Here is a 26951-nt window from a genome sequence, read left to right as displayed (position 1 = left end):
CTGAAAAATAATTATCCTCTTTAACCTTAATAAATACCTTTCAGTTGCATTTAAAATAATGCTAAACAAAAATGAACTACATACAGAAAAAAGTAACTTGTACACTCGTATTAACAACGTAAAATTGATAGATATTTTTCTAGAAGAAAATAATTTAAATGTTTCCCAACAAAATATTAAACATAATAGACAGAAACTTTATCTTTGTCTATCGATCGTAGTTCATCCGTGTGTTCTCTATTTCTGTAAATGCAAAAGTGTCGATTATCTTCGTTAACTGCACGGTTTAAAAACCACTATGGAAAAACATGTTCGCTATCGTTTCCTATTAACTGTATCTCTGAATCATCGGTCGTTTCGAGCACTGAATTACGATTCGAGTCAAGGTAACAAACGCTCTACGCTCTTCGAAAACATGTTAATAGCAACTTTTATAATCTTCGCTATATAGCGAGTCTCAAGGACAATTATCTGTACTTAGTATTCTTCCATTTTGAATAATTAGGCTCGACAATATTGACCAGGGGCGCTGTAAAACTTCCTTCCCAAATAAGCAATCGAGGTTTACTCGGTGGTTGAAAAATGAATGATGTATTGAGACATTCTTGGATTTATTATATCTCGCCATGATAAGAATTGTCGATTACGCTTCAATATTTATACAATGGCTACAAAAAGTATTTGCTCAACATTATATATATTATAGCGTTTGGATACTAATTAATTATTAATCAATAAATTAATAGTTTAAGAGTATACTTTCATACAATTACAAAAACTTAGTACTAAAACTCAATAGTGAAAATTAAATGTATAGAATTTCGTTGGAAAATGAGGGTGTGTGCAAATATTTTCTAGCCACTATATACAGAGGCTCGCGAAACCTCTGAGAAAAATTTTGCTTTCAGAGGAAGATCCTCCTTCCTTTATCTGGTTAATCCTTTACTTGAATATACTTGAACTCGCCAGTTCGAAAATTTTTAAATCAATTTTGCTTTATTGAGTTTCAAAACAGTATTATATCCAAGAACTCGAAAACTCTCACTTGTGTTATCAATCTTTTTTTAAATAATGTAATACAAATTTTGCTTGCGAGCGAGTAAATAACGAACAGAGGATAATAAAATACTTTACAAAATTATTTCCCGCATCAAAGCCGATCGAATTAAAATACGCGTTTCTTCCGCACCGTTTGTTAAATTAATTTCTCTCATGAATTATAGAATAAAAATTCGCTCGAACGCTCTGACAATCTTCGCAGATAAAAGAGCTTCGCTATGAATACGACGATTATCGAAGCTTTCAAAACGTATGTACGCGAACACGCGTGTATTTCGATCGATCGTTTTTGATCCGAATGCGAATATCAATGGATCATTCATTTTCCACCAATGCAACGTCTATCCACTTGCAAACTCAAACACCACAAACGATGAATCGATGTTCGCTATAAATAAACGCGCGTAGCATTTTCGTCACCTTAATGCCAAAACTCGAAACGTTTAAAAGAGTCTTAAAAACGTTTTCTCTTTTCAATGATAATTTTCCACCGATTGATTTTCCAGTGACCGCACCATCCATGATACAACTATTGTTCAACGTTCTTCAATAACTTTCGTGCGATGTTTAGCTCGATTTTGCAAATTCTTCAAAAACGTAGTCCACGATCGTTCAAAGGTTCCGTAACGAGCGATATTCCGTTCAGTGAAATATTTCACTCCGTGATGAGAGACGATCGATAAAAGATTTTACACGGCCGATTTTCAAAAACCTTCGGAGCACCTTCGCTTCAAGTGAACTGTGACGACAGTCGAACGCACACTGAATTATTCGTCGTTGGATCGCGATTTATTAGCATCCACAAGGCGAAAAGTCGTCATAGTGAACCAAGCGATCGGCCATCGAGCACTGCTTACTTGAAAGTTGCTTGGAAATAGTAGGAACATGATCAAAATCTATTATACTAATTAGGTAAATATATGGGAAAAACATAGAAGTGAAAAGTGGGGATTTTTGGACATTTGTGGGAAATGTAAAGGTGCAAAAGAACACAGAACGCGCATGAAATGAAAAAATATATAAAATATACAGAGTATAGTGTTTTATCTAATATTTAATAGGTAACACAATTTTATATATAGTACCTATCTTTTCGAGCATGTTCATAAAGATATGAATTTGCATAAATATCAGCGGTCTATTTATGACAAGTGAATATTTTTAAGATATCCAAAAATAGAGATACGAAATAAAGATAACAAGGGCACGTGTTTAACGCCTAAGTTAAATAAAAAAGTAGCAGTGGTAATACGGAACTAATTTACTCTAATACAATGACGAAGCAATACAAATGAAAGGAGTCGGCGAAAAAGCAGAGGATCTCCAGATAAATAAATGATTACGTCGAAGCTATCAACAGCTCGAACAACTGACTAATCTTTCCCGATTAGCGAATAATCACTGAAACACGCGCTTTTACTATGCCTCGATAACAAGTGTAACATACTTATCAAACAACTTTGCTAAAATGATGCATAAATCCAAACTTATGACGCAAGAAATAAAAGCACTTTTATGTAATCACAGGAAAATTCGATAGATAGATCGATAATATACAATAAAACTAGATCCATGTGATAAGGAATTAGGCAAAAGCACCACTGTCACGTATATAAACGATAATCAAAATCGAAACACACGAAACCACTTTTATGATCAGCTCATTCACTTTTGGAAATATCAAACACCTTCAAACGAGGAACACGTGATTTAAATCACTATTAAAAGAAATGCAATTAAACGAAGTTACGCAAAAAGCTCGTTCACTTTTAGAACTAGCCAACGTGGTTAAAACAAGCGTATTAAAATGAAGAATAGATAATTCAAATTTCTCGTACGATAATCTAAATGATCCCACTTTACAGTCAACTAAATGACCAAATTACATGCTCATTTACTTTTGAAAATGTCAAGCACGTTTAAAATACCCGCATCAAAGCGAAGAAAATATTATTTAAGCTACTTTCACAATAAATTAAATGACCTCCACTTTACAATAACACCTCCGATTCCTTTGCAACCGATTAAATAATAAAAGTTTCACGACAACTTGTTCACTTTTGGAAATATCGAACTGGAGCGAAAGAAATCCACAAGGAAACGTAATGATAGAGAAACTGTAGAAAAAGTAGGTTGCGAGGGACAGAGAGGAGACAGTGCTAACGCAGAACTCGATCGTGCTAACATCCTTCGCGTACTGAGACGCGGGAACAATTAACCACGGGCCACGATACCTGACTCATGTGGGCGATCCACGTGGATGGATCATCCTCTTACTATCGTGCGCCACTTACTATCGAGGAAACACAAAGAGTGGGACGACGGGATGGATATCGCAATTTATACGCTCGTCTAAAATTGGAAGAGTCCTCGTCCCTGCGTTTGACCACAGTTGTTAACGGTAACTTTGTTGAATCAGCTAATTCAACTGCGGCTAATGTCATCGTTGTCTGCTCTTTAATAGATTCTTAAGGTCTCTACCGGCCAGAGACGCAATAACAATCCAATGTAGATACTTGCCTATTTCTGGAAAATAGTTTAATTAGAATATCGTAAATAAGAAAACTACGTAAAAGTTTATTTATACCCCCTCCCCATTTTTCTTCTGGATTATTGCAGTGATCCATTAAGGGCCGAACTTGTGTTAACATAACATCTCACCTACAGTTCTGTTTAATTAATACAGGCTGTTAGATTCTGTTTCTTAATATTATGAATACGATAGGGAATTCATCGCTATTTGAGTCTCTCAGAAGCCACGTTAACTCCAAAAATGAAAATAAAGGAAACTGATAATATTACGAGTAACATTCTTTTTAATTTTCTCTGAAATTTGCTGTAGTTTATACCGTCTTTTGCGATAAACAATCTTACGGGAATAAATCATTTGTTCTTTTAAAAATTGAAGGTTAATCGTGAAATTGAGCAATTAACAAAACCTAGAATCGACAGAAGCTTGGCTTCTGAAAAGCTCATTTCTTCTTTCAGCTAGATTCTGATATTTTGTAAAGTTTAATTGACATATATATATATCTTTTATGAACTTCGTAAGCTTTGTACTTTGACAAAGCAGCACATAAGTACGTTATCTGCATTTTTCAATAATGGTACGTTTACGTAACTTTAAACATTATTTCACTGCTTGTTATGTAATGGGCTATAGGAAAAATCCTTTCTCTTGGCCTAGGAACACTCACAGCGAAAATTCCATTACTATAGAATGCCTGAGCACGTCCAACGAAGTCTATAACCATATTTTTTTCAGTGAAAATATTTTAATCTTCTGTGATCTGTATAAACTTCTAGAAACTTTTTAATGGGTGGATGTGCTAATTACTTCATAAACTATTCCAGTTTTAAATCTTCCATTTATGTTAATATAACACAGAAAATAATCTGTACAAGTTGTCAAAAGGTAATATATATAACAAGAAAATTAAATAAAATAACCTTATAACTGTTTTCGATAATTATCAGACATTATAGAATGTTTTTTTCATCTGAAAAGTTTTTTCATCCCACAATTCTTGAGTTTCTGAAATGATTGACTAAATTACAATGTAATTTCAACCTTGACCTTTGTACAAAAATTTACTTCGCATTTATGATGCATATCCCTATGTGAAATCATCTCTTCATTTATTTATGATTATATAACAGATTTTGCGCAGCGTATGGTGTAGAAGTCAATGTCATTTCAAGCTGGATGCTCTCCAAAGAAAATTCCAAGATTTCGTGGCTTTGAATATACTGTGCAGGTGCCGATGAAGTAGATTTTCGAGACATTCAATAACATAATGAGGTAGAGTTATTTAAATCACTTAAGCTCCAACATCTTCAAATTAAATCTTGAATTTATCTTATTTCCATCAACAAGGAAGTATTATGTAAAAACTAGTAGTAAAATGAACGATAAAGTTACTTGCAGAAATATAGTTATGTACACATGCTACACAATTATGATAATCATTATGTAACAGCGAATATTAACGTTAATTAAATTTCCCCTTTGTTACGTACAAGTTATATTCTCATAGAAAGTTATGGTCATAGAGCTATTAATGTATACAATATATTTCGCTATTTATCACACCGCTAATAACGAGTTAAATATGTAATCTGTTTTCAAATGTAGATCGCTTCAAAGTCTATTCATAACCAAATTTGTCGAATTACAAGACTTAGCTTGACTCAAATTGACTCAAGTGTCTTGACCTAAATAAACCGACCTTATCCTATTCTAATATACTGTTTAATGTGTTCTTCTGATGTTCATATACCATGAAGTATGTATTAGATTTTTCTGTTTCCTATTGTACCGTCACTTGTCTGCTGCAAGGACAGATCTATAGGCGTTGTTGGTGATACGAAAGCAATTGTTCAAGGAAGATTTGATAGGACGATCCAATAAGAGTGGGCGACTCAATAGACTCGCCCTATTTACTCCTCAACACTAATGGAAAGTGAGAAGAGTAACGGAAAAAGAGAAATACATAGAATAAAGCGGCATTAGCTTCCTAGAACAGAGAGCAGACAATATTAAATTATCTTCGTCGCCATGTCCTAACAACGACCAACGTTTTCGATGTTAATTAGGGACCTCTGTAACAGAATTAATTAATTTCAATTCTGGACTTTGGATCTAATCAAATTTAAATTGTAAAATATTGATGTTAAAAAAGGAAAATGCTTAGAAACTTGTATAAATAAATAGACATATTTTCTTAGTGCGTTCCGATAATTTTAAATTTTTCAGAGATTCTCAGAATACAAACCCGGATAATGTTTAATTTGTCATTCATAGTATGAACGTATTATGTATTATGGAAAAGAAAGATATACATATAGAGAACAAAACAATACTTGGAAAATGACTAGTGAGGAAACTTCTCGAAATTGTAGGCTGCTACATTCTTCTCAAGTTCGTGCTTTATCAATAAAGAGGAAGAAAAATATATGGACAGATACACACTTGAGAACGAAGTTTCATCTTATCGAAGAACTATCTGCAAGCTTTTACATATTTACTTGATCGACCCAAAAAATGCTTCCAGAATTTTCTGTCCCATTAACAATGGGTTTCAACTTCAACGAGTCATTCTCGCGAGTCTTCTTTGTTCGTAATACGCTACGTCACTGACACGTTTTCATAAATCAGTGTCTATAACCATCCGAACGGTAAATCCGTATCGTAGATCTAAACAAACATTTTCTTTTCAATGCAAACATATTTATAAATTATTCATTTACCAAGATATAATTATAACTTTTTTACTTTGTTTCATCCCCTATCATCAATCCATGAAAAAAATATTTAATATTTTCAACAAAGAGACATGGCGAAAAAATATTTAATATCCTCAGAATTCCTCTTTTCAATATTCTGTATATTCAATACTTCACGTTTTTCGCATTCGTCATTCTACACTATGTACTCTGGATTTCATTAATGGATTATAAGAGATTCATATCCATTTACAAACTATTATAGATTAGCTTTAAATGGCTCTAATTCCAGCAATTATTATACAGAGTGGTTCGTATAACAACAACAAAGTACATCTCTTTTCTAGTTAAAGATAGAGGAAGTCGAACGAATTAGAAAAATCTGTGTTTTCATAAATTCAAATCATATTATGATGGACTCAAAAAATGTAGATGCAATCCTTTTAAGTAGAAACGCATTTTTCTTCTACTTATACGACTATCCAGAACATTCTAAGTAAGAAAATATCAGAATTTGTATCTAAAAACCCCTGGTTTAAAAGATTGCATCTATCATTTCCTCCCTAAAGAACCCCTAGAAAATCCTACATCATCCTCTTTAAGAACTACCTATTATTGATAAACTTTTTCCTCGTTGGTTGTTTATCGAATATAGGATCTCTCGGCGATTTTTCAGGGAGGTAAAGGAAATTAACGGCGAGACGGAAAGAACGTAACAAGATCACAATGAATCTCTGAAAATTCGAGGCGAAACTCGGTCACGTTAGCGATACTTCGTATCTTTCGCCTGATCGCCGTTTCAAATGCATAAATATAAATAAGTAGGACAGAGAGGATTTTCAGATAACAGCAGATGAAACAAGACTGTACGTCGCGCATACTACGGCGTTCCGTGGCAAATTCGTGCCAAGTCCTCGCTATACTCTTGCATTTTTCACGGTTCTGTGAATCGACTGAGTACACAAAATTCTGAAGATCGTCCCATGATATATGCATCCCGAATTATTTCCCTACGAAACGTCGAGACATTAATTTGCGTCAATGAAACACAACTACGACAATATTCGTATAAATTGTCCAGTAACATGATTTACAATGACTTACGAAAGTATTCGACAATCTTAGAATCTTTTTATGTATACATTATACAAATCAATTTGAAATCTCATTAACATTGTAACGAGATACGACCATCGTCATTAAATTGGTAAAATTGGAAACGAGTCTGAAAACACATATATAAATTGCAAAATATTCAACGAAAGCATATTTCGCAAAGATCACCAAAACATTTGAGCGGTCAATTACATATTCATTATAGTAATAAGCCACAATATTTACTGCGAGTCTGTAACACTAACTGTCTGTTTAAGATTAATATTCATACTAATTTTTCACTAAGTGTATCTAAGTGTCTTGTAACTGCCATATATATTTTCCGATTGGTTTCAGACATTATTATGGTCACGATATTCGTGTCTCACTATGGTGTTAATGAAGTTTTGAGAAATTTCATATATTGCATATAATATATTCAAGTGTATAATATCTTCGTGAGCCACTACATCTCAGACAATATACAGTAATTATTCAATTAAGTCCAATAGTTCACTAAAATATATTTGATTCAGAGATAACAACAGTTATAATCTAAATTAAAAGAGTGATAGTATCGGAATTATAAGTATCTTACAATTAGTTTAAATGGTTCAGAAACAATCATTATAGAAGACCTGAAAGTGTTTTTGGTTACAAATAATCATTATCGACGGTCAGAATATTTGTTGGTTACTGATTAACCAATATCAGTGTTGAAAATGGTTTATGGTTGTCTACTTATCGGTTTATGGTGTGTAATTGTAGAAATAAAATTAAATTCATTTATTATGCACCGTTTAATATTTCACTGAAAATTCAACGCATTAAGTTGATTAAAAAAATATAAATTATGTATACAAACTAACCTAGATACGTCTCCTTCCAATTAAACGACTTCCGTCATCATTTTACGCATAAACACATTTTGTTGAGATAGTATACTATCGTATCCTATTATGCCATTACTAAAATGTTGTAAAATTTTGCTCCAAACAATATGTACGTCGTATTTTACAAGTGTTTAAAAATTTCTAACTAATATACAATAATATAATGCTAATGAAAAGTTAGTTATTTCGGTTATATTGTCGCGCAATGATGTCGACTGCGCATGCGCATAATATTACTTCACGTGTTTAAAACTAGCTACGAAAATTATTATTTACCCAACTTGAATCCGACTCGAATGTCAACCACATTCGTGGATCTGGCAGCCACGCGTTCATATTGTTGAATGACGCGTTAAGTTTAAATTAAAAAACATTTAACACCAACGACAGACTTGTTGACACCAGATAATGTTCACGACGACGCCACACTCTTTCGCGTAATGAAAGTGTCGTTTCCGACACAGAAGGATTACATTCAGTTATGTTTACATGAGAAAGCGAGCTAATTCGATCCACAACTGCCAAGAGGAAACCTAATCTTCCTATTGGAAAATAAATAGACGTTTGCAGTAAGACTTCGATTTCGCGACAACGATTTTGTTCTTCCGTGAATATACAACACAATGCCCATTGTACTCCCTCCACTATGTTTCCGATGATTAACCCGTGGGGTTCGTGTTTTTCAAATGGAATTTGAAGTGCATATTTGATTTTATAAATATATATGTATATGAAAGCTACAGGAGAAGAACACGATCTTTTGATTCTTAATTTTATGATTAAAGAATAATATATATTTTAATATAACATAATGAAATATAGGAACCTGTTAGGTCTAAAAATGGCAAACTTTTATGAAAACCAAAGATATAATTATTAAAACGAGCAATATTTTAATATTATATTGAACAATATTTCTAAAACTTAAATTAAAATTAAAATTTTAAAATTGCTTTCGCGTAAAAGATAAAGGAAATAAGATCGTACTTCTTCTCCTGTTAATAAAGCTTTAAAAAGCCCATATTTATATAATATTTTTTGTTTCATTACAGCCATAGAATATATATATTGATGAAGTTTGGTTGTTGAACTCTGGGATACCCTGTATATGATTTAATCCTGCGGTTTCTATTATTATTATTATTATTAATTTATATTCTTTTATTTTCTATTCCAATTTATATTATTAATTTATAATCTATTATATTATTAAAATATAGATAATTTTTGAATATTTGATTTTAGTATACAATATAATTTTACTAGCTTCTGTGTATTTCTTGCGTTTCGTAAATAAAATTTCAAATTTCTATTACACGAGGAAAATACCTGAAAAGATACAAACGCGAAGAAAAAACGAGAACAGCAGGGTTAATTAATAAATATTAATGTACGGTTTATACGTGTTAGTGTAAATATATGATTCATAGTACAGTAATGCAATAAAAATCGATGGAATCTGATAGTCTTCCATAACGAAAGTAAATAGACCAACTAAGAACGTATGAAACAATGATCCCATATAATGATACGGATACAATTGATCTATATGGATTAAGTGTGAATGATATGATATTTTTGTTCCGTGTGAATATCGATCACCGTACATTTTTAAAGATTATACAAGGAATGTTGAAATATAATATGTATAAGTGAGTTTAAGTTCCTATACATTGTTAATATTGTTTAAAAAATAAAACTGCCAAGGAATTACAACCTTATCAAATCTCTGTCTACTAGCTTAAATGATTAGCTATCAGTAACCTTTTTCATGTTATTACGACTTCTGTAACGTTCATCCAAACGCTTGGAATTTATCTTCAATTAAAAAAATTTTCGTTCCGAGACTAAACAACATTTTATTTAATTAATTCCTTTTCGGAAAATTTAGCGTTCCTAAAGAACTGCACATCGCTAATAAAAATGCAAATAAAAACAACTTGAAAGCATCGTACACCGATCGTACTATACAGCATCATAACTATGAGCATTTATGAGAAATTTAATGTATATAATATGCAAAATAGAATATTAAATTTTATTTTGTTATTCTTATAAAATATGAAACTGCATAAATATCTGTAATCATTAATAATTTCGCGTAGTAAAGCAATTGTACATAGAAGACTATACAACAGAGTATAATAACATGAATCATTGAATTAAGACTACAATAATAACATGAAACGCTACGCTAGGTATGCTACTATAGTAATTACGCTACGCTTATTAGTACTAATGGTATCAACAATCAGACAATGATCTTAGTTTATTGATCAGACTCACCAATTAAACAAAAGATTGATTCTCCCGGATATCCGTTGTCATGTATGATAAAATCGCAGTTGCTCAACCTAGGAGCAATCGTATAAAAGATCGATCATTTTAAACATATCGATAAAAATTGAACTTGAAATCAAAGAATTAATTCCACAAAAAAGATTCATATTCGTTCTAAGTACCAATACATAAACGTAAGAATTGCTGCACATGCATCCAAAACAGTAATATAAAAAAAGAAAGAGATAATCCTGTCTTCGAATCTTTATATTTCAATCTTACTCTCGTTTTAACAAAGAAAAACACTCTTAGTTAAATGACTTTTAAAAATAACTTTTGCATAAAGCTTGAAGACAAATTATACGTATTAATGAAATTTTAGTTGAAAATAAATTGAGCTACAACTTTTGAAATGTTTTAATGTTAAGAAAATTGGCGATTAAGTCGAGAACGATCCAAAAGACGAAGTACACTTAAATTCCAAGAATATATACAAAGTACACGTTGTTGTAAACGCACATCAAATAGAAAAGATAGAATGATTTGTTTTTTGTAGCTTTCTAACACGTTTCGATTTCTTCGAAGCGATCTCGAACTGTACGAGAGTAATGAAAAGCATTTTTATCGAGAGGATTCTAACCTCACCTGAGAGAGTACGATAACTTCCAAGGTAGCCGAATCCTACTACTGGACAACGTGGACCGCACCGTCGTCAATTACAAACGACGTTATATATCAAATTGTTGTTCACATTGCGTCTATTAAACGACTCTAGGAAATCGTTCAATCACACGGTAAAATCATGAACTGGAAAATGTTACTCCGCTGTCTTTCATTCGATATACGTAGCGTCATCCACCAGGCGGCGCTGCCAATGTCGAACAGCTGATTTCTCATGCACGTGCGCCATGGCCATGTTAAGGCTATAGTTATATTATAGTATCGTTCTCGCAAACGAAACATCTGAAAATTAAAATGTATATTCTCATAAGTAGACTACGGATTTTTAAGCAAATTCATATCTTTATAAACATAAATTAAAAAGTGGTCTAGAAGTAACCTAATCTAAGCAAAGATTTATTTCACTTATTGAATATTATAACGCGTACTGTAGTTTGGAAGTTTCATATATTTTTGCATTTCATGTGAATTCTGTATATCTTTACATCTTCAAATTTCAGTAAGAATACATAATTAATTCTTTTGATATATAAAGAATACGAATCCACTGCCCAAAGTAATTTCATTTAACAACTTATTACGAAACCGTAGTTGCGTTAACGCAGCATTTCATTTGTAATTTCTTTTTAGATTTACATTAATGAATTCCATCAAATGTACATTGCTATTATGAAAATGAAAAAATTCGAAAGAAAAAAAGAAATGAAAATCTGGAAGAATTTCTCCAATATTTTTTTCGTTACTATCTTTTTTCTATTCAGATCCTACAAGTTTATGAAGTTCAAGGAAATTAAAGTGTTTCATAATAACTCATATGTTCTGTCTTTCTTCCCTAATCACCACTCCTCGTCCAATACCTCTACTATAGTTCTATGCTCCTGTTGTCATTAGAATAAACATACTAAAAGCAAATTGAAATATAAAATAGACACAAAGATAGCAGTACCATTTTTGTCCTTATTCTATAATCCTAGCTCCTTGTCAATGACTTCCACTATCATTTTATGTTCTTGTTAAAATTGTACTAAATAAAAGGATTAGAAACAAATCCAATTATAAAATGAAGTTAGTAACTTATAATATTCTTTCGTATACAGAAAACTCTATACTTATTCTGTGATCCTGTTAGAAGAGGATGGTCTTGACCAAAAATATACGGAAAGATTGACGGAATTAGAGAATTAATAATACATATGTAAATATGCATTATGACTTGTCTTGTAAGTTTTGTTGCCACTTGTGACCGAGAATTCTGTCTTGTATCATGACCGGTACTATTCCTACCATTTTTTGAAACCCTTTCGTGAAGCGAAATTTCAATGATATACAATGATTTGATGATGTGCAAAAATTTCTCGCCAAATGGATTTCTCACTTTATATTCAAAAAACGATATCTAAAAGTAAATGATCTATTGTATTTTAGGTCAGGTTTTGATCCGATTCGCAGTCAGAATCAATATATCGTATTTACATATCTTCAATATAAAATTCAAAATTTATGAATAAAAGATATAATAAATATCTATTATTTTTCCTCTAAGCGCCTATTTTATCTTGAAGTATTATATATAAATTAATTTATTAAAATACTATGGCAATGTATATACATTTTAGTTATTTATTAGTTTTAATGATAGCAAAGAAAGAAATTCCTCTCTGATGATTAAGTAACAATTAATAAGTAGAAATTTTATATTTTATATTATCAATTTAATTTCAGTTTCGATATTAATTTAATGTATGTACATATAATATACAGGGTGGTTGGTAAGCGGAAAGGGAGTGATTTTACGCGAAAACATAAGTCGGAAATATAGAATAAAAACTTTCTTTTTAATTTTTTTTTTCTTTTTTAAATTTTTCCATCGAGACAACGATCTATAGTGAGATCCGTTATAACGTACCGCACGTGTACCGAGCGAAAATTCAAAGTCGATTTTCTCGAAAACAAAGCCTCAAACGAAAAATTTTTATTCTATATTTTCGACTTCTTTTATCGCGTAGAATCACCCCCTTTCCGCTTGTACCACCAGTTACCAACCACCCTGTATATACATATATATATTTTTTTATAATTATTTCATCTTTATATATGTATATTGTATTTTGCAAGATTTATAGATAACAATTTGAAATTTCGTAGATATATCTTTTTACGGTTCATATTAGGTTAGATTTTTGTCAGATTAGGTTAAGTTATTGTATTATCCACGTGGACTGCTTCTTGACAATTATCATGTCAGAACTACTACCATTGCCACAAAAAAAATATTACAGACAACGTGCACACTCCAATCCCATAGCGGATCACTGCTTAGAATAGTATGTAATTATTTTCCATAAAAAATATAAAATTACTTAAAAAGATTGGTCTATTTATAAACATTTTTCATTCTTTTCTTGAATACAATTTCAGTCCTATCAAACCGGATTTAATGAATTGGGGTTCATTATATCCGTTTTATTTTGTAACTAATGAAGGAGAGTCCAAAGAACAGAATCTTTCACAGAAATGTGTTGAGTTTGTAGATATTGGTTGTGGCTATGGAGGACTATTAGGTACAAAATTATTTTAATTTTATATTACATTGTTTCTTAACGTATTAACAGAATATTTTCTGCAATAGTTACATTGTCATTAATGTTTCCTGAAAATTTAATTCTTGGAATGGAGATTAGAGTAAAAGTGTCTGACTATGTTATGGATCGTATAGCTGCATTAAGATCACAAAATCCAGGACAATACCAAAACATTGCATGTCTGAGGACTAATGCAATGAAGTATCTACCAAATTACTTTCACAAAGGCCAGGTATAATAAGGTATAGTCATATATTTAAACTTATAATTCTGTACTTTTATAAATATTAATTTTTATTTTTGTAGTTGAAGAAGATGTTTTTCTTATATCCAGATCCACATTTTAAAAAGTCCAAGCATAAATGGAGGATTATAAATAAGACACTTTTGGCAGAATATGCTTATGTGTTAACTGAAGGAGTAATGTATTTTCTAAAATATTACTTAAATGTTTCTATATTCTTTTTACATAAATAAGTAACTATGAATATCATTTAAAGGCCATTGTATATACAGTGACAGATGTTAAAGACTTACATGAATGGATAGTGAAACATTTCCGTGAACATCCATTGTTTGATGATGTTTCTAAAGAAGAATTGGTAAGTTTTTGCTACTTATTTCTTAAAAGATTAAGTCAGCCATTATCTTACAAATTTTTTTTATAAAGGATAAAGATCCTATTGTTGAAAAATTATATGAAAGCACAGAAGAAGGTCAAAAGGTAACAAGAAATAAAGGAGATAAATTTTTGGCTGTATTTAAACGCATTCCAGATCCATTTGAGAACAAAATTAGTTGATGCCAAATACTTTATGTACTTGTATATAAATGGAGATATTTTTTTTGTAATCATTATACAAAAGATACCCTAAATCCAGTCCTCAAATATTGGTAGTCCACATCGTTATTATCTTCATCATTAGATCCATCATGTCCTAAAAAAGGGTCATTTAAATAAATGTTACTTTAGTTTTAAAAAAGATTAATAAAAAATTTATCTTTAAAAATCGAAATTGATAGATTACTCTCTTCTTCTAACTCATTTTCCAAATCAGTTCTTTTTTGTTTGGGTAACATTTTAAGATAGTTACGATGCCGTATATCTTCATTGGGAATCAAATGCGCAGTTTTCAAGGAAAATTCATCGTGTATTATAGAAAATAACATCTAATAAAAAAAGAAACTAAGTTATTTTTCGATAGAAAATTAACATGATACATAAAAATTATTTCTTTTTACTTGCTCTAGTAATGAATCAATAAACGTTAATGGCGGTGATATATATGACCTCCGTATTAATCTCTTTCGCTCCGAAATATCCATCATAAATTGGGTATAATACAAATTTCTGTTAGGAATTAGACTGTCAACTGTTTTTTTAAATCTTTTACTATTGACAATATCCCTAAAAATTAACTCTAATAGTTTACCAATTTCGATAATAATTACATTATTAATTATTTATAAAAATGAAATGCAGAAAAGCAACATTTACCATAGTAAGCCTTCTAAAATAAATTTCACTATACAAAGCTCTTTCTCGTCTATAACATTGCATTTTTTACTATCATCAAAATAAATTACATTTGCTGGAGAAGCTTTTAATTCGTTTAATAAGCTGACTTTTGTAGATTCATCTTCTACAGTACATACACTACAACGTAAACTCAATGTTTTGTAGTATACATCAGGTTTATTGAGTATTTTTATCCACGGTTTCTATGTAAAATCAACTTATAACATAATTGGTTTATTGCAAAATATTACTTATTTACTTACTGGGACATAAGTGCCTTTTTCTGTAATGGTAAATTGTCCTGCTAATTCTTGACTTAGAATAGCATGTTTGATAATGCTTCTTTGATATATTCGCCTTTTACTAGCGTTAAAAAATATACAAGGTATATGAACATCGATTCGACAAGGATATCCTTTAGTGTAGATTTTTATTCTAAAACTCTGCACTGCCTTTGGATGCAGTATACCCTTCCGAGGAAATATGTCGATGTACAGTATCTCTGGTATGTCTTGACTAGAGACATTTAACATTTTAAAGGAATATGATAGAAGATTTTAAAACATTAAAATTTTTTAAGAGTACCATATCCACTCGTAAGCGAGTGCATCGAAATCTAAATTGTTATAAACTAAAAGCATTCTGACAATAACATTATGCATAGGTAGAAACCACACATCGATGCAGTCAATACTGAAATATGCAGGAAATAGTGAAGTTTTACAAGCACAATAAGATGGTATAGTTCTCGCATAACTGGCTAATCTAAAATCAAAAGTTGACTCTCCTTCCATTGTCAATTCTTCTGTTTTATCACCCATAGTTATTGGAACTATTACCTAAAAGGTATAATATTAATTTCTTAATTTTCTAATTATTAAATTTATAATACCTTATATCTACCAAACATTCTTGGTTGGAACTTCAAAAGAAGAGGTATAGCTGTTCCAGTCTTTATAACACCACATTGCGTTAAACATGAAAATACTTCATAATGATAATCTTTATTCACTTTGCAGATGTTATTAATATCTATCGAATACGGTAAATCATTATTTGTAATATTGTATATCCAATTTACCTAAAATTTTATTATACTAATGATTTTTATGTTGATACAAAGTACTATATCTTATGAACACTATTGTAATATATATTATAAATGACATTATACCCTATACATTATCCCTTTGTTTCCAAAATAAGTTCGTCCGAAATTTACGGATGCAGTGCTTAAGAAATTATCTTGTGACTGAGACTCGGCTAAACAATTAATGACTACGTTTAACATAACATAACGATCATGTCCAATATCTAATTCCCAACATATTGCCGTTTTCCCGATTAACGTATAATGTATCTTCATACCAATCACAGTTTCTTCTTTTGGCTGTAAAATATCAATTAATATTACTCTTTTATATACATTTAATTTAGTAATGCACCTTGTATAAATAGTTAGTTGACATAAAAAAAGTCGTACACGTAGTGTTTTAGATCTCATGTTTACTGTACAAAGATTTGTATGTATACAGTCAGTTTCCTTATGCTGAAGCAAATAACCAAATGTCTTTATAACAGGTTTACAAGAACAGTTTTTGATTCTTTTTAAAGCCAGTGTAATAGGAAATGATGAAGGATTGATCATAATCCATTCTATCAATATTACTCCTTTATTGCATTGGAACATTGGAAAAAGATCAATATTTATGGATTTTCTTTCTTTCGGTAATATGTTTTCCAAGATTTTGTTTAATCTAAAAAAGAACTAATAATCATGTAATACATAATATCGATTATATAACACAAATAGAAAAGAAATATACCTATTTACATGCAGTCTCTTCCATAAAAATTGTTTGCTTATATGAATTGTACAATGCTGATTATATCCAAAAGCACATATATTCTGCACCTAATGCAGATATTGCATATATAAACATTATTTTATAAATCCGAATTCTAATGGTCAAATGAATTATAATTTTACTTTTAACGTAGGCAAAATACACATGCAGTATACATTGCAAATCCACACTGGTTTTTGTCTAGCTATTAATGCATCTGATCGAAAATTAACTCTTATCAAATATCGAATTGCAAATTCATAATATACTGCTGTATGTGGAGTGATAGAAACTGTAATCCTTTTATGTGATCCTGAGAAAATCGTTTCTGATGCTGGATGTAATTTAACATCTTCCTCAATATTTCCAAGTGGCCAATTACGATGTGTACAAATTAATTTATAATAAATATCTACTAAACTAGAATTAATAAGATCAAAATGTAATGTCTTGGTATTGTTATATTCTAATTCTTTGAAATATAATTCGTTCGGAGTTGCCTAAAGAAATGAATAAAAGAGAAATCTTTAATTTTTACTTCATATTAAGTAATAAAGTTATATTGCATAAATTTTACCTTTAATGACCCAATTTTGCTACTTCCACGAACACATAGAATTACACTATATTTTGACCCAATAGGTACTCCCTTTTTTACAATATTTAAAATACATTGTACCTCAAAATCATAGTCTATATTTGGTTCATCTGGAGAAAAGGAACATTCTTGATGTAAAGTATCATTTGCATCGATTTCTCCGCTTATGTACTGTATATTAAGTTCAGGTGGCAACTGGTAAAATTGATACCTATAGATAAATAAATAAATGTTAAAGTATATTTCATAGATTTTGTTTAGGAGAGAAATTAGCTTACTTTATTGTATGACGCGTTACATTTCGCATTGCAAGTTGTAGAAACTGTTGACAACCTAGCATAACTGGTGGAAAACTTAAAACATTATTATTGTCAAAAACAACATTTGCATTTTCTGCATATCCTTTAAAATCTATGTAATATTCATTTTTCATATTCCCATTAAAGTATACTGTCCATCTTTCTATATAAATCTGTTCATCTTGGGGTTTAGGTGTCATTTCAACTACAATTATTTCATAATCCCTGCAATTAAATAATTCAGCTATTAGCAAAGTTATCAGCAAAGTTGAATTCACAAATGGATTTACAGATTGTATATCATACTGATAAATCACACCAAGCATTGGTTTTACAAGAAAATGACTTGCTGATGGTGAAACAAATTGAAACATGAGAGGTAAATGTCCAAATCTTTTAATCAGGAAAGTGGTATAAACTGGATATGATGGCATACATGGTGGCATTATTACAGTTTGAGGTATTTCATACTGTGGAATCCATCCATTCGATATGACAGGAAAGGAGTGACCTAAGATATATTTTAATTTTTAAATATTTCATTGTCCATCTTCATGTAAATTCATCCAAAATATTTATCATGACTGGCTTTATCATAACTTTTGCACAACATAGTATTATACCTATCACTGTCACAGATGTAACAAATGGGAAAGTAGAGTGCTTTTTATGTTCCAAAAGAACAGAACAAATGATCTTTCTTCCATAAAGATTACTTTTTGTATTAGGATTAAATGTAAGTTCAAATAAAGCAGACTGATGTGCACAAACTAGCATCTCAGAAGGTGTTATATTAAAAATTTCATCTGTATCTACAATACAGCAAATGAATTAAAAAGATATTTAATACAATGAACTATATATAAATTACCTTTCTCCCAGGTAATTAATAAATTGGAATGATTATGATTTGTGAGACATATTGAATGAGGTATTGTCTGAATAAGATTTTCTACATCTACATCAGTTTGTCCAAGATTGAAATAATGCTTTGATAAAGATATTGGAGGAATATCTCCTAATGTATCAGTACCATCTCTCATATATCCCTTGAAACCACCTTTACTTTTCAAAGGATAGGTAATAGCATCAGAATCTGTCTTAAAAGATAATGCACTACACGAGCCATATAATTCTATAATAATTGGTTCCTATATTTTAAATAAATTTTTCAATAAAAAGTAATTCTCAGAAATAATTCTAAAAAATAATTCTTCATAAAAATTACATATTATCAATGGTTTCATTTAAATTTACTTGATATAAAATTAGAGCAACCAAGTAATAAGTGTATCTTCCCTCCCTTGTCGATGTAAACGTAATTGTAATATATTTACGAGAACAAGGATTAATAATGCCGTATTTTGCGTCTATCTGGAAAGGCTTACATTTTTCATCTATATTGAACATAAAGGTCGCAGCAACTTTAGAATTATTTGTTAATCTAATTCGCCTTTTAACTTCTGGTTTCTGTATTGTGCAATTCATAAAGATCTTCGTTGTTGAACAAGTTACTTCAGGGCCTGCTCAAATATATAAACGGAAGTTATAATATAGAAATGAAATATGTATATAAAAACAGACAAAGAACCGTAAGATAAGATAAAATTTCATAATACATTACAAAATGCATATTTTAAGGTAAATACCGATACTACATCCATAAGTAATAATTTTCGTACATTCCATACTAGTATCTATAATTACGAAATAATCAACATTTTTAGAAAATGCAACAAGTGGCTGATAACGTATCTCGCATATATATTTTTCATCGGAGGCTAGAGTCCAAGTATAAGAACGTAAATGAAATACATGATCTAAAGGATTCGTAATCGGATCTCTTTGGACTTGATATACTTGTTCCTTCTGTAATGAATAAATTAAGTAAAAATAGTCAGTATGTAGAAAATTTCATAAAATAAAGAAGAATAAAATGGAAAACTTATAACAATTATTTACAAAGCAATCCACTTCATCGATTTCAATGACCTTGAAATATATGCTGTCAAGGTGAATGTATTGAATAATTTTTATTATTGGGTTGTTCAAAAAATGTCTTGCATTTTTATTATAAATTTCTATAAAATAATGAAATGTTGGAGCAAATATGATTCTTAATTGGATACTAAAGAGGACTAAGGAGAAACATTTAAATTCGTTAATAAAACAGGTTTCTTTTTTCAGTGAGATAATGTTGAACCTCATATATCCAAGAAGTTTTAAATTTTAGTTGTATTCACTTGTATTTATCCCACGCATCGAATATTCGTGTTTCGTTATTATTTATTTGGATCTTTACAAAACTTATTCGGAAAGTTCAGGCACGAAATTAAATACTTTAAATGCTTGTAGAGATTATTTGAAGGAATTGTCCGACAAAGACGAAAAAATTAAGAAAAGCCTCGTAAAATCATAAGTATTAGTATAGTAGTAAGTAATTTTAATTAAATCTTAACTTTTGTTACGAATTTTTCGAATAACATAATATATGTACATATAAGTATAGGTTAAGTTTGGATTAAATTATAGATCTCAAATTTATTCTAAACCTTAAAAATATTATGTATAATATTAGAAACATTTTCGTCTGCATAAGTCAGAAAATACAGTCAAACGACAGTTATACATATGCATAGATAAAGTTATTCGAGATATTGACCTTGACAAGCCATCCAAAGATCATCGAAATTTATAAGAGATAGATAGACTACCTTATAATTATCATTTATAATTACAGATTATAGTATTATCACAGATTATAATAACTATAACACTATAATAACTACACTAACTATAACTTTGAATATTTTATACATTTTTTGCACATTAAATGTATTTTGTGCATTTATGCAACTTTAAATTTCGCATACATGTATGTAAATTCGCAGTCTATTAATTATTAAACTACAAATATTTATGCAAATTCAAATTTTTATTTTATTCATTATTTTATAAACTAAAAAATGGAATAAAAGTAAGGATGTTTTATTTATTAAATATTATAACAGGTATTTTACTTTGAATACTTTACATATTTTTGCATACTAAACGTATTCTGTGCATTTATGCAGCTTCAAATTTCACATAATTGCCTAAAAGTCTGCTTAATAATTAGATACCAAACATACTTACGTAAGATTCATTCCATATCTCTATCGTCTTTATTGCCGTTTTACCAATTTCCACGTCTCCATAATCAAGTTTAATTATTTTCATTTTATTCTTATTTTACAATAATCGTTATCTACCGTGAAGAATCCTCAAAAATTTATTCCTCTCAGTTGCAAACACAAAAATGATATTTGCCCAACGATGCATATATTTTCATTTGAAATGTATCAGATCGAGATTGTCAATCTCGATCGCGATCTCGAACTCGGATCTCATGATTTCTCTCGAATGCACAGGAACACATTCGTTTTGTTTTGATATGGGAATGACGTATCCGTGAGGACAGTAAATCCAAACGATTTTGTGGAAAACATTTAACGATAATTCTTGGAATTCCTTATTTCATATAGATATTCCTTTAAGGATTTAGATATACACATCATCGACTGGTAATAGTGAGGTTACCCATATTCTTTATGGCTTTTTGACAGTACCTGTAAAAAATGGCTCGTCGGAGTGTCTTAAGTTTTCTATGCTTATTATATTTCGCAAACAATTGTATGGATTATAGTTTGTGTACGTTTTATAATAATTATTACGAAGAATGTAAGTCTTTTTGAAACAATAATATCATCCTTTTTTAACTTTTTGATATTATTGGTAAGGATATTTAACGTGTGATTTCTTCTTTTAGATGGACTGGAGTCGGAGAAGTTGTGTCATATACTTGGTAAAGTCTCAACTATAGACATTAAAGTCGGTGCGGCGATTGTACGACCGAAGTACATGCTGGACCGATGGAATGTTCGTGCTAATGTTCATTGTAAATTTAAATTTATTACGGCCAAAGGTTATGGATTATTTGGAGTCATTCAAAAAATGTCTTTCAGAAAAAACGGAACACAGTGTCTGGATTATGTACAAGTAAGTAATAATTTGTTATTGCTTTAGATAAAATCATAAATAATTTTTTAATCTGTTTTAGTTTAAAAGAAAAGATTTTCATAAGACCGAGAAGTTTTGTGGTTTAGTTGATCGCAGTAATATGAAGTATGCAATTCATGAGTCAGAAGATCGTACTGAATCACAATCATTATCAGAGATTTATGCTGAATATGATCCAAGCAATCATAAATCTAATGCAGAATTAGAAACTGAAATATTTATATCGAAAGAGAAGTTAGAAGAAGGAGAGTTTCTTGCTATTCGCATTGCTTATACAACATTCGGAAGTAAGTTAGGTTGATTTTAAAATTTTATAATTATAAATTATACTTTTCATGTAACATTTAATATCATAGATTGCAGTAATGTGGGCTACAAGAGATACAAACTAATTGGTCATGATACCTGTCTGCTAAATGAATACTTTTGCGATGGCGTTTACAATTGTATACCAGGTATTTGTTCTGATGAGAATAATTGTAATAATGAAATTACTAGCTCTGGTACTGGTACAAATGTAACAATAGGTGCAGTGAGTTCCCTGATTTTATGCTTTATCATATTCATTGTGTGTTTATGGATATGTAAAAGGTCACAAAAATTATGTTGGTCTATCGATTGCGCCGATTCAAACGTGTGTTCGAGACCAGAACCATTATCACGTGATACAGAGGGATCTGTAAATCCATCAGTTCCCTCAGCACCGATGTTAGAAGTCGCAGTTCCTTCATCGGTTGCTGATAAAGATTTACCACCTAGTTATGATTCCCTGTTTCCAGAACAAAGTAATCCTGCTAGATCATAATTGTAAATGCAAGTTATTATATGTAATTAATTTGTACTGACTTGTTATCTAATGTTTTAATTAGATATTATTGTACACAATGCAGTCTTCAGATATATGGTATGAATGAGTGCCTTTTTGAATGAAACAGATATAATCACATACAAGTGATCGATAAGAATACCGAATTTCTTTTTAGTATTTTATACCAACTATTTTGTCAATGTTGTATACACTAGCATTTATAATACTGAATATTTTTGTATTTTATATAACTTGTTCTACAAAACTATATTGAGATATAAGTACAAGATCCGTAATGTATAAAATATAAATAGCCACTATGTATGGTCAATTATTCAGCAACGAAAAGTACTATTTTAGAACAAAAACCTGTTCATAGTTTATAAGTCGCTTTTAATGTTGGAAAAATACAGTATTTAATAAATATAATATTTATACAAGATTGTCTTTCAATTATTATTAAAGTGTTCATTGGTTAATTAACACGTATTCAGTTACAAAATTATTCATTATGTTATTTCCATTTATACCCCAACATATTCCTGTAACCATAAACAAGCGTTGATAGCGTTATCAATTTCTGCAGCTCCTGATGCTAAAGGATGATTATCGTTATAAACTAGCATCCTGTAATAAAGATTTAATAAAGATTTTATGGTGACCATAATTTTTAATTTGTACTTATAAAACTCTTACTTTGTTCTAACATCATTCGCTTTAAGTCGTTGAAACCACAGTTTTCCTTGAGACGGGGGTACTCGTAAATCGCTCGAACCTATACATAACAAGGTTGGAGCTTTCACATTATTAACGTGAATAATCGGGGAACACTTAAACATCTTCACAAACATCTCAATTCGATCCGATTCCGACATTGGTGCACTTTCATCAAAGGCATAATTGATTTCGGCAGTACACCTAAAATTAGATGTATCATGAAAACAATAATTGAAATAAGAATTCTATATCATATCTAATCTTTGTATTATTATGTTATTTTGTTATTTTCATTGTACATTATTCTACAACTGATCTTACATAATTCTTTCTTCTTTACTCAGCGCATTGCGACTGCAATATAATTGTAATTCATGAAAAATGACTATGAACCTACGAAAAATCTTCAATAATACATTAATATTTTACCAGTCTGGAATATCTGATATAGTGAACATAGCAGCAATGTCGATTACAGGATTTCTTGCAACAACAGCTTTATATAAGTCCTACAAGAATAAATTGTTGCATATTACTGAATTTTATAATTTTTTTAAGTTTATGAATAGTTTATGAACTTACTGGATATTGACCACTTAAATGAGTAACTAAAAATCCTCCATGTGAACCACCAATAATTCCTAATTTGTTTGGATTTAACCATGAGTATTTTCGTAAAGCTTCTTCTGTAGCAGTCACACAGTCCTTTACATCGACATCTCCAACTTTTCCTTGAAGATATTCAACATTCTTTGATCCCATTCCGGTAGAACCACGATAGTTAACTTGTACCACAGCGAAACCTTAAATAAAAATAATTTCTTAAGGAAAGTTTAAAATCTTTATGAATAATTAAGACAGATTGTTGAATATAAATTACTGCAAACCAAAAGTTTACCTGATAAAACAAGCAAGAAATAATCAAGTATAAACGAATTTGCATAGTTAGAATGAGGTCCACCATGTGGTATGATTATTAAAGGTACAGATTTGTCATTTCCTCTTTTTGGTCCAAAATAAATGAAATTGAAGTGTTCTGTAAAATCGTTAAAAAACATTTAGTCTATATCTTTCAATCCTTGAAATGACAAATTACTTACTTATTTCTTCATCGTTATTGTAATCATATTCAGAAGGCTCATACATTAAATTTTCAGTGCCAGGAATTTTGTCGGGAATAGAAATTTTATTTCTTTTAATGCGACCATTACTAATTGTTTTTGAGTCAAATCTTCCTACCGTAAGCATAGATGGCTCTAAAAGAGATGTTTCCGAAAATGCAATAATATCATCTTTTACGTCCAAAATAGCAAGGCTGCTTTTATCATTTTGGATCTCAGTTATAGCTTTTGTTTCTGTAAATAATATTTTTGTTATTAATGATTTAAACAAAGGAAAGAATTAGTAAAACGTGAGACATAGTTTGAATTTTTACTTCTATTAATGATGTAAGAACGTGTATTATTCTGTTGTGCTGTACTCAAGAATATATACTGTGAATCAGTGCTCCAGCATTGGCGTGGTAAACGACCATACAAGCCATAAAACTTTTCAGCATTTTGAATAGGTATGCTCGAATTTACAATGTCTACAAGTATATCAGCCTAAAGAAAATACATTGATATAAATTTAAATAAAATGAACAGTAAACTAAGCATATTCCAATATACAAATACCTTTGAATTTTCAGAAGCAAATTCAAGATGCATAAGTCTGTGAGCATTATGATGTGGACCACCTGCTTCTCTTTCTAACCAGATAAGATATTTTTTATCAGGATTAAATCTTGGGCTATGGACAGCACATCCATCGCTTGAGAGCTTTTCTAAAAAATATATATACAATGTATATACATAGTTATATGACCTTAATTTATAAGCCAATGGAGTGACATGGGATATTTCTTACTGTACTCTCCATCTTTTAATAAAAATATCCAAGAGAGTCTATTAGTACAAGCAATAAGACCTAAATGTCTTGGCTCATGTTTCCATGCTACACCAACAACACCTTGACTATCTGCAGTCCATAGTACTTGAGCAGGTGAGAGATCATTTGGTATACCTGAGAGAGCTGAAATTGTGTCTGTTGTCGTATCAAGGACAGCAACAACTGGATGGTGTTTACCTACCAATTGTTCTCCCCAATGAGGCTTGTAAATATATTCATTACCCTATATCAAATGTTTTATTAATCAAAGTTTACTTTTACTTTATATGTATAATTAAAAAGTGAAGCAATTTACCACTGTTACTTCATGCTCATCTTTTTTATTTTTATCCATACGTTTCTGCTTATAAAAGGGTTCAGATTCTGGTTGCTTTTTTTCAGCAATATATAATACTTTCTTTTTGTCTGGAGACCATTGAAAAGAAGAAAATTCAGCTAGAAACAGGAAGAACAAAAACTTTTAATTCTTGTTAGACGTTATATTACATACATATTGTGTAGTGAATGTATATAATTTTTGATTAATAACTACAATCTGTGTATACATCTCCATGCACATCCAAAGCAGTTAAATCATAATTTTTCACAAGCCTCTGTTTATCCCAGATTTCAATAAACTGTTTTGTAGTATTCTCAATTGTAGCCTGCCTTAATATCGCTTTATATTGTTTATCCTCAGTGAAATCAGATAGAAGTCTACAATGAAAAGAAAGCTTTCTTTTAGATGTATATCTTAAAGATATAACTAATTATATTTTTATAACAAATATGTATCATACTCTGTTGTAGTATCAAAGGGGAAGCTTTGAGATTGTATTTGTAACTTTGAATTTAAAATGTGAGTTTGGCCAAATTTTTGATTTGTCTTTCTCTCTAAATTTCTTTGGGACCATGAGCTTAAAATCGATATTTCATTTTCACTTAGCTCAAAAATCTTTGCATCAGTTAAAGAAGGATTTCGTACTAATGTTTTGTACAAATTGACAATTTTTTTGGCCTACAAAATATTAAATATTTTATTAATTTTCCAAGGAAATTTTTTTGCAAACATTGATTTAATATTTTTAATTTTGAACTGTAACATACCTGACTTGTTGCCATTATTACAAACTTATCCACAAATTCTGTTTTAAATCTATTATCATATGTTATATAAAGACAGCTAAACGTTGATAAGATATCAGACATAGATAACATGTATAAACAATTAATTATGTACATAAAACATTAGCAAGTTAATGTTGCAAGATAATTACTACTAAGAAATTAACAATGTAACTGTGTTAAAATTAGAGTAAGATTATTTTATTAGTCTTTTAATGTTTTAAATTTATTATA

At 30.2% G+C, this 26951-nt stretch overlaps 5 protein-coding genes and 1 long non-coding RNA gene across 11 annotated transcripts in view; 2 read left to right on the top strand and 4 right to left on the bottom strand.

Annotated features, from left to right (window-relative positions):
* The window catches only part of LOC117217327 (kinase D-interacting substrate of 220 kDa), a 35622-nt gene extending 33595 nt beyond the window's left edge, over window positions 1–2027 (bottom strand). The window contains exon 1 of the mRNA XM_033464860.1: window positions 1480–2027. The gene's annotated coding sequence lies outside the window, so the exon portion shown is untranslated. The remainder of the gene's footprint in view (window positions 1–1479) is intronic.
* Window positions 2028–7203: 5176 nt separating this feature from the next.
* LOC117204006 lies at window positions 7204–8543 on the bottom strand. The gene is made up of 3 exons (XR_004486999.1): window positions 8250–8543; window positions 7390–8191; window positions 7204–7295 (listed from the first exon to the last, which is right to left on the bottom strand). It is a non-coding gene; the product is annotated as an uncharacterized LOC117204006 (long non-coding RNA).
* Window positions 8544–13387: 4844 nt separating this feature from the next.
* On the top strand, window positions 13388–14668 carry LOC117217239 (tRNA (guanine-N(7)-)-methyltransferase). Its single transcript, XM_033464693.1, has 6 exons — window positions 13388–13558; window positions 13653–13795; window positions 13864–14048; window positions 14123–14236; window positions 14317–14418; window positions 14487–14668. Exons 1-6 carry the CDS (start codon window positions 13473–13475, stop codon window positions 14616–14618), a joined length of 762 nt encoding a protein of 253 aa, XP_033320584.1. The 5' UTR covers window positions 13388–13472; the 3' UTR covers window positions 14619–14668.
* Window positions 14552–21344, bottom strand: LOC117217236 (cilia- and flagella-associated protein 65-like). Of its 4 annotated transcripts, none has more exons than XR_004489504.1 (19): window positions 20042–20980; window positions 19729–19948; window positions 19337–19602; window positions 18951–19230; window positions 18703–18891; window positions 18386–18590; window positions 18059–18304; window positions 17760–17991; window positions 17326–17682; window positions 17162–17250; window positions 16819–17092; window positions 16510–16725; window positions 16228–16416; window positions 15921–16174; window positions 15599–15851; window positions 15315–15538; window positions 15063–15224; window positions 14845–14986; window positions 14552–14754 (listed from the first exon to the last, which is right to left on the bottom strand). XR_004489504.1 is itself a non-coding variant. In XM_033464685.1 (19 exons), the coding sequence occupies exons 1-19, from the start codon at window positions 20285–20287 to the stop codon at window positions 14672–14674; spliced, it is 4131 nt and encodes a 1376-aa protein (XP_033320576.1). In that variant the 5' UTR covers window positions 20288–20979; the 3' UTR covers window positions 14552–14671. The 4 variants fall into 4 exon arrangements, 3 of the variants coding, with proteins under 3 accessions (XP_033320576.1, XP_033320578.1, XP_033320577.1); XM_033464685.1 differs by having other exon boundaries at window positions 15059–15224; window positions 20042–20979; XM_033464686.1 differs by lacking the exon at window positions 20042–20980 and adding an exon at window positions 21215–21344 and having other exon boundaries at window positions 14672–14754; window positions 15059–15224.
* A 102-nt stretch (window positions 21345–21446) lies between these two features.
* LOC117217238 lies at window positions 21447–23386 on the top strand. 2 transcript variants are annotated; one of them, XM_033464692.1, is made up of 4 exons: window positions 21447–21799; window positions 21888–22117; window positions 22296–22425; window positions 22495–23386. In XM_033464692.1, the coding sequence occupies exons 1-4, from the start codon at window positions 21697–21699 to the stop codon at window positions 22941–22943; spliced, it is 912 nt and encodes a 303-aa protein (XP_033320583.1). In that variant the 5' UTR covers window positions 21447–21696; the 3' UTR covers window positions 22944–23386. The 2 variants fall into 2 exon arrangements, with proteins under 2 accessions (XP_033320583.1, XP_033320582.1); XM_033464691.1 differs by having other exon boundaries at window positions 21697–21799; window positions 22179–22425.
* Window positions 23319–26857, bottom strand: LOC117217237 (acylamino-acid-releasing enzyme-like). Of its 2 annotated transcripts, XM_033464688.1 has the most exons (14): window positions 26700–26857; window positions 26393–26610; window positions 26146–26309; window positions 25909–26048; window positions 25572–25836; window positions 25340–25488; window positions 25099–25267; window positions 24764–25018; window positions 24562–24699; window positions 24246–24466; window positions 24093–24172; window positions 23985–24017; window positions 23643–23864; window positions 23319–23573 (listed from the first exon to the last, which is right to left on the bottom strand). In XM_033464688.1, the coding sequence occupies exons 1-14, from the start codon at window positions 26832–26834 to the stop codon at window positions 23471–23473; spliced, it is 2292 nt and encodes a 763-aa protein (XP_033320579.1). In that variant the 5' UTR covers window positions 26835–26857; the 3' UTR covers window positions 23319–23470. The 2 variants fall into 2 exon arrangements, with proteins under 2 accessions (XP_033320579.1, XP_033320580.1); XM_033464689.1 differs by lacking the exon at window positions 23985–24017 and having other exon boundaries at window positions 26700–26815.
* Window positions 26858–26951: the final 94 nt, after the last annotated feature.

This window comes from Bombus bifarius, unplaced genomic scaffold (assembly GCF_011952205.1).
Source record: "Bombus bifarius isolate JDL3187 unplaced genomic scaffold, Bbif_JDL3187 scf7180000007975, whole genome shotgun sequence".
Lineage (NCBI taxonomy): Eukaryota > Metazoa > Arthropoda > Insecta > Hymenoptera > Apidae > Bombus > Bombus bifarius.
Note: the sequence above shows the minus strand (reverse complement) of the source record. Positions and strands in the feature narration are given on the sequence as shown.